We start from the raw sequence: 7910 nt of genomic DNA on the forward strand, positions 1-7910 counted from the left end.
AATATGCCCACAGGAAGCATAGCACCACTTTGATTAAGAAAAATCCCTACGCACCAGCATGTGTGGCTTTACCCTGGCCACCACCCCCATACGCATAGCAAAGGTGGGTGCAGGAGAACACCTAAAACTTCCTTCCACTCCCAGAGTGTCTCCAAATTCTCATGTGCTTTGTGCCTGAAACGTTTGCAGTGTTTTTTCTTTGTCTTTAGACAAAAAAGAATTCATTCTAATTGCACTGGAATAGAGGGAAGTTATCTGGTGTTTCAATAAAAACAAAGCAGCCTTAAAATGCTACCCCGAACAGAAAAATCATAGTGACAGACAAAACAAGCAAAATTGCAATTAAAATACAGCCTTAATGAAGTTCAAATACATAAATGTTACTGTGTACAGAATTTTTTAGTTACTAAACAAAATAATCTTAGCCCATAATCCTGCTATATAAACAATGGGATGTGTTTTATTTTTGTACCTCAACGATATTTGTTATTTCAAAATTAAACATAGGTAACAATTAAGGCTATCCAGTTAAAAGACAAATATTCCTAGTTTATATCTATGCCTTAAGAAAGTAAATGACATGAAAATTACATTGAGCACTGTAGGTTACGTTCTTCCTTTTGAACAGCAAAAACCATACAGATATTTTGTCTAATAGCTCAGTGACTCGGTTACACAAAAATCAAGAACTGTTGAAACGTGTTGATCCACTGGAAGTGCCCGATGACATTTTGATCTCACTGAGGTCAAGGAAAAGTTGCCACTGACTTCAGCAGAGCCAGAAAAGGATTTGCTGTCGGAGGGCTCCCTTGCTGCTATCCGAATGCCACGGCAATCCCTGTGAGCCCACAGAGTGGGTTATCAAACGGTGCTGGTTCCCAGGACCGTATTCCCCATATTCAGTTCAGCCTTTACATCCGTGTGTGAGTGCAGGCAAATAGGATGTACTGGCTCGTTTAGGTCAAACGAGGAAAGAGAACATTGTTTAAAAAAAACCAACGAAACCCAACCAAAAACCCATGCTTTCTCCTCACTGTCAGAGCAGGACCACGCACAAATCTTCTTTCCCGGCATGCAAAATGAGATTATGGTCTGTTGGGCGATGGAGGGCACAGCTAGCATCATGGCTTGTACACCAGCTGAGGGCATATGCAGTGGTCCCAGGTGATGGAACTGGGCTACACGCTGCACTTTCAGGCCATAAAGCAGCACCCCAGCCTGTCTGCGAACAGCTAGATGAGAAACTGCGGCATATAAAAAAGCATGGGAGGAAGTACAATATGGAAAAGACCCATGGGATTTGACAGGTCTGATCAGTTGTGGATCAAGTACTGCAACCTGCGGCCTCACCAATGGTTTGAGCTGTGCTAAGGCAGCAAGTAAATGCAGTAAGAACTATTTGCACTCCCTTCCCACCACAGGGAATAAACTATCCTGAAGGTTTATGGCTAAAGGCAAAGGGAAACAGAGATTGGGAAGTGTTAGTGCTTCTTGTTCCTTTTCAGCCTCTGTTTGAAGATAGCAATGTCATAATAGCTTTTAAATTTCACCAGGAAAATGGGTATTGGGATGATAATAGTTAACATGCCGAATACCGCAGCTAAGGCTGCCATCACTTGGCCAGCTGTGGTGAGAGGGATAATATCTCCATAGCCCACCGTAGTGAGTGTGATCAAAGCCCACCAGAAGCAAATAAGAATGTCAGTGAAATACAGCTCCCCTCTGTAGGAGGGATGGCTACCCAGCAATTCCCCATAGAAAAAGAGAGAGCCAAAGAAGAGGGTCTCAAAGGCCAAAATCATCAGCAGAATGCAGATCTCTCTGAAGATAGACTTGAAGGTGTAGCACAGAACCCTGAGGATCAGTGGTGTTTCTATCAGCTTGGAGATCTTCAGGAGTTTGAGGAGATAGACAACGCGAACAAAACCCAGCCAAAGCCCCAGGCTTGGCATTCTCTGAATCTGCCCAGCCACAAAGAGTTCGATATAAACTGGGAAGAGGGAGAGGAAGTCAACCACGTTCAGGGGATTTTGGAAGAACAACTTCTTGTCTGGGCAGACACAAAATCGTACAGAGAACTCAAAAGTAAACCAGAGGACACAGAAAAGCTCCAGATGAAGCAAGTAGGCAGCCTGGTGGTAATAGGGTTCATGGTCGTTGTGGGAGACCTCAGAATAGCCAACAGAGGTGAAGTTAGCAGTAAAGAACTCAAATTGTGCCTTGGTCTCCTCACAGAATATGATGACAATTCCAACGATGAACAGCAGAGAAACAAAAGCCAAGCACTGCAGAGGGAGGAAAGGGTAGATGTAGAATTAGCTCAACAAACAAGTATCGCATAACCTCACAGCCCCACCACAACCCCAGGATCCCCTCCACAGGCACAGCACGATCCCAGATTAATCTTTCTCAAATCACCATTGCTTCGCTCATATGGAGTGCATTTTCTGCTTTCAGAACTGAAAAATAATAGAGAAGATTGGAGTCAAAGAAAAAAAAGCCACCTGAACTCCTATCTCGGAGTTTGTAAGGAAGGGGAAATGTCTGACAGCTGGAGTAACACGGACAGGCTCACACCAAGGGCCTCTTCAGCACTAAATGTTGGCTCCAGAAATTCCAGCAGCACAGAAAACATCCTCTGCGGTCTCTGACCTGTGTTTGTTGCTCTGCATGCCTGACATTTTAAAGAGGCACAGGGTGTGCATTTTGTACAGAGAACGGGGACAAGAGGAGGAGAGAAGGAGGAGGTGTCTGTTAATGAGAAGAGAGAATTTTATTTTCTTTTTTAATCAGCGACTCAAAGCATACTTATCAAAACTATGAAGCCATTAGCATATTTCATGGACCCATTCCAGTAATCCCAGAGGACACAGGCAGTATAGGACACATATAGTATTACCTTAGCACTCAAAGAGGAAAAGGGTTTTTCAAATAGAGCCCAAATCTTTGGCTGCCACCTGGTTCGCCAGCTGAAATCCCTTCTTTCTGTCTGGACTATGAGGCACTGGTCATCAGTCTGTTCATTTTCATCCCAAATATTAAATTCCTCTGGCTGCACCTCTTTGATATTCAGCTTCAGCCAGCAGCAGGGTGCTAGCTGTGTCTCATTGATTTCCCAGAAAGCCAGCTCTTCTTCTAAGACTGACCTACAGATATCAATGGGGCAGTGGAAATGTTTGGTCCTATAATAGTTTAACACGTAGCTGAAGATCTCAGCGCTCCGGTCAAAAAAGAACTCTTTGGTGGCGGGATCATAGTCGTAGATGCTTGGGGCGTGGGGCTCTGTTAGACTGCACAGCTTGGTCCCTGGGAAGGTCCGGAGGGTGCTGCTGTACGTCTCATATCTCACTCCCCCAATATTCAGGATGATTCTTTCCTTGGAGCCTTCCATCTGTGCGGGAGGAGGGAGGTGCAAGTCCTCATAGGCTCTTGTTTATCTTCAGTCAAAAAGAGAGGAACACAAATTAAAAGCAGCAAAGTAAAGCAAGTTTTGGAGCAGGAAGGTTTTCCAGGGTACCCCACTCCAGTGCTTTTAAAGCACATTTTGTACCTGAAACCCACATCTCCTATAGGGAGGAAGGCACTTCTGCTATTCCCCATCATGTTCAGTGCCTGACTCTGCTCCACGACCATGTTGTCTGAGCACTTCTCAGGAGATGCATCAAACAAAATGACAAACATCTGGTTTGCATTGCCCTCCCTCTCAGCTTCTCCCCATGGGCACAGAACACACAGTCCAGAGTCTGTCTCACCACATTTTCTCACATACTGTAGGTAACAACTGCAATAAACTCATTTGAGGTAAAGTTCCCATTCCCAAGATATTCCTTCCACTATCCCTCCTATCATCTAGTTCTTCCATCTCTGCCCCCAATTTCTTTCTCCAAAGGCAGTTTCTTGCGGAGACCTCCATGTGCAAAAGAGGTAAAACAGTCATCAGCAGCTTCTTCTCCAAACAAGTCTTTAAACATAATCTCATGTGTTGAGCCTGGCATAACAAGCTTCACAAGAGACCCTGCTGCCTGGTGGGAATATTTAGGTTGTCTAAGTTATGCTTTTTCCTTGAGTCTTCCCTGTACAGAGCCCCACTAAGACAAATCACCTTTCCCGCTGTAGGAAGCTACTCCATACCTGGAATCTATATGCAGGATCCCTGGACCAGATAGAAATATAGGACAATATACTGACTCCTCCTTCAGGGCTGGCTGACATCTCAGAATAGCAGCAGAACCTGCTGCCAAGGCCTCTGGCACTGGAAAGCACGTTCGGTTCCTTATTTCCTGTAATACACCCCCTGTTTTGCTCTTCAAAATCCAACACACCTGGGAGAAACTCAAGCCCTGCTTTATAAACATTATTCTAAGAAGGGAGGGAAACCAAGGATTTCTGTAGCCTCAGGAGCACCTAGGAGAGGTGCAGAATAGGGGCAGGATGTTCTTGGGAAAGTGAATTGGGCTGTCTTTCACTCACACGTATCCACTTCTGACTGATGGCACCCCTCCATTTCCCCTCCTCCATCCCTACACCAACCTCCTCTTATTTCTAGTCCTGGCCCTTCTCTTGTTGTAACAGAGCAAGCCTGACTTCTCTTTCCTGCTTGGGCTCTCCTACCCGGAGATGGCTGCTCAGTGTGCTGAGACCACGCACGCAGAAATTCCAGTTGTCCCTCCTCCCTTTTTTTGCAGAAAGCCCTGAGCATGGGAGTCACGGGTCACTTCTGCAACAAACCTTTCCATCTAGGATCAGCAGGGAAACCAGCCCTCCCTGCACCAGGGGAGGCTCCCAGAAGTAAAGAACTACCTACAGCACCTCATTCAGCTTTATCAGAAAGGGCTGGAAGCTGCAGCTTGGTCGCACGCTCATGGCACAAGAGAATCCTTGCCAATCCCAACATCTGTGAGGCTCCACGCTAAAACTTCCACTAACTTCAGCGAGAGCAGGATTGAGCCTAAGGACTGAAAGTGTGCAGGCATTCCTTAGTACTTGCTGCACAGGAATCCACACAGCGTGATTCTAAGCAGGTTAGATGAACTCAGCGCTCAGCAAATCTGGAGTTACATTATTAACCCCTGTTGCCCAGCTCTTTAAAGAGCACAGTGATTTTTGAGATCCCAGCTAAACTTGCCTCTATCTGCCTAGAACGCCAGATACCTTTTGCTCAAACATAACAACCCCCATGTGAGGGGGGCTGAGCCCAGAAGCGCCGTTTCATATTCTTACCTTGGTGCTATCGCAGCAACTCTGCAACCAGAAGAGAAGAGACGGGGAAGAACAGAGACAAATTCAGTGCAAACAGGATGTTCGATGGCCAGTCTCCAAAGCTCAAGTCTCATAGATGCCAGAAAACAAAACCAGCCAATAGCACTGAAAAGATGCAGAGGCCCCTCTCCCTTCTCCTCTGCCCTATCAGCAGCCATTCTCCTCACTCCAGGGAATAAAACTCAAAGAAGGCGGCAAAAACTGCCAGGCCAGATATACTCTGGCTACTCTGACACCCGCTGCTCTGCTAACAACCTCAAAGGGCCATGGCATTTGGGGAAATAACGTGGAGATCAACTGCCTTAGGACCAATTAGAGATTAAACCACCAAGCCACAGGAAGGCAGACAGAGCACTGCTGTGTCTTACCCAAGCTTGAGTTAAAAAATAATATAGAAAAGAACAGCAGCAAACAAACAAACAAAAAAAAACCCCACCCGACATCCCATCTTCTTGTCACGCTCTCTCCTTTATTGGTTTAAAGGGCTTTGTCTTCATTTCTGGAAGACCCAAAGTTTAATCTTTTGCACCCACTGATTTCAAGTGCATTTTTTTGGTCATTGATCGCTCCAGGAAGAAGGTTGGCACACAGCTGTTAATCCCAGTCAAGAAAAGCACGCTGCATGTGAAATCTCCTTTCAGCTGACATTCCAAGGCCGTTTCTAGGTATCACCTCTGCTTACTTCAAACTCGTTGGAAAGAAAGTAGGAAAAGGAATTTCCTTATTCCCAGCAAAAGCAAGACTATTCAGGAAGGCTCTGGGGGCTTCCTTTTCAGTTATACAAATGAAAGGTAAATTCATGTCTTTTTAGAGGAAGTATTATCACAGTTCACCTGCTGGAATTTTTATTTCAATCTGCTACCTCCATTACCCTGACACACTGAAATTTCTTTTCTTTTAAAAAATAGGTTTTCCATTTAGGCCTTTTACCGAGACAGCAGTCTGGTTCTTCGCTCCTCATTGCCACTTCACCTGCAGGTGCAAGTTAACCTCACTCACCCAAACCACCCAGATTCCCAAAGCACTGCAGGGACACCACAGACAACCCTGGTCTCTTCTCTCAGCCACCACCACAGCAAGGCTGTGGACACTAGAGTGGCAAATTGCTGCCAATCTTGTGGGGGACATTCTGGGCAACGAGCCATCTTTGCCCAAGTTTCACTCCTTGCTCCCTTCCATCTCCATAAGAGACACCAAACCCATCATATCTTTCTCCACAGAGAATGAGAATGAAAAATACTCCTTTTAATTTAATTTGGTACGTCTCTGAGGTTCTGGAAGCAGGTGATCATCAAGTTTGATGTATCCCATCGGTTCCACAGCACTGCAGCATTTGCCTTTTTACAACCTTTGCACTGCAGCTGGGTTCTGAGACCCAGGAATAATCTGGCAAGCGAAATGACACATGGTGTTCCTATGCTCTGAATAAGACCCTTTGATTGCAGTAAACAGCTTGTCCTTTCAGAACATTTTTTAAGCAGATGAAAAGTGTAACTCCATTTCCAGAGAACAGGGCCCCGTTCCAAGTCTTTCCTCCCCGCCTCGTATCTTCTGAGAATTCACTTTCCCTGCATGAGGCTCTGCGGGAGTTTGGCAACGAATGTCAAATCTGTTCCCTCAACCTTACACTTCTTTTGAGTAATGAAACTCTTGTTTCAATTTGGCCTACTTTTATTAACAACCAAGTACAGTAGAAGCATTTCTTCAGAGAATGTTCATCAAAAGCCGGTGAGAACGATTAACAGTTTTGCACACAAAATCAAATCTTGAAGAAAAAAGCTTAAGCTCCCCTAAAGTCCTGACGGCCCTGGGGAAAGACCAAGCTGCTCTTCAGGTGCTGGAGATAACACCAGAACCTACAGGCTGAGGTCTTCTACTGGCAAAACCAGTCTAAGTAGCTTCTGCGGACTCCCAGTGCTTTTTTCCCATCCCATGTTGCAGTTCTACCTCCCCTCTGACCTCAAACGCAAGTGTATTCCTGGGATTATGCAAACAGATCAGGTGAAAAGAGAAGTTGTTTTTTTAAAAAAAAATGCCTCCAAAAAAATTGTGATTTACAGTTTGGGTTGTTTATTGACTCAGCAATACTGCAAAAACCTGTAAAATGTTGCAAGTAGAAAAAAGAGCAGTTAAGTCTTCTGCAAGCACAGATACTCACAGAATCATAGAACCGTCTAAGTTGGAAGGGACCTTTCAGATCATTGAGTCCAACCACTAACCCAACACTGACAAAGCCACCACTAAACCATGTCCCTCAGCACCACATGTACACATCTTTTAAATACCTCCAGGGGTGGCGCTTCCACCACTTGCCGGGGCAGCCTGTTCCATTTGATAACCCTTTCTGTGAAGAAATTTTTCCTAATAACCAGTCTAAACCTCCCCTGGTGCAACTTGAGGCTGTTTCCTCTTGTCCTATCCCCTGTCACTTGGGAGAAGAGACCGACCCCTGCCTCTTTACACCCTCCTTTCAGGGAGCTGTAGAGAGCGAGAAGGTCTCCCCTCAGCCTCCTTTTCTCCAGGCTGAACACCCCCAGCTCCCTCAGCCTCTCCTCACAAGACTTGTGCTCCAGACCCCTCACCAGCTCCGTTGCCCTTCTCTGGACCCGCTCCAGCACCTCAATGACTTTCTTGTAGTGAGGGGCCCAAAA

At 45.6% G+C, this 7910-nt stretch overlaps 1 protein-coding gene across 1 annotated transcript; it reads right to left on the minus strand.

The window, feature by feature from the left end:
• Positions 1-338: 338 nt before the first annotated feature.
• On the minus strand, positions 339-5303 carry LOC141465056 (voltage-gated potassium channel KCNC1-like). Its single transcript, XM_074148241.1, has 3 exons — positions 5221-5303; positions 2900-3437; positions 339-2285 (listed from the first exon to the last, which is right to left on the minus strand). The coding sequence occupies exons 2-3, from the start codon at positions 3389-3391 to the stop codon at positions 1482-1484; spliced, it is 1296 nt and encodes a 431-aa protein (XP_074004342.1). The 5' UTR covers positions 3392-3437; positions 5221-5303; the 3' UTR covers positions 339-1481.
• Positions 5304-7910: the final 2607 nt, after the last annotated feature.

Source organism: Numenius arquata, chromosome 5, assembly GCF_964106895.1.
Source record: "Numenius arquata chromosome 5, bNumArq3.hap1.1, whole genome shotgun sequence".
Taxonomy (NCBI): Eukaryota; Metazoa; Chordata; class Aves; order Charadriiformes; family Scolopacidae; genus Numenius; species Numenius arquata.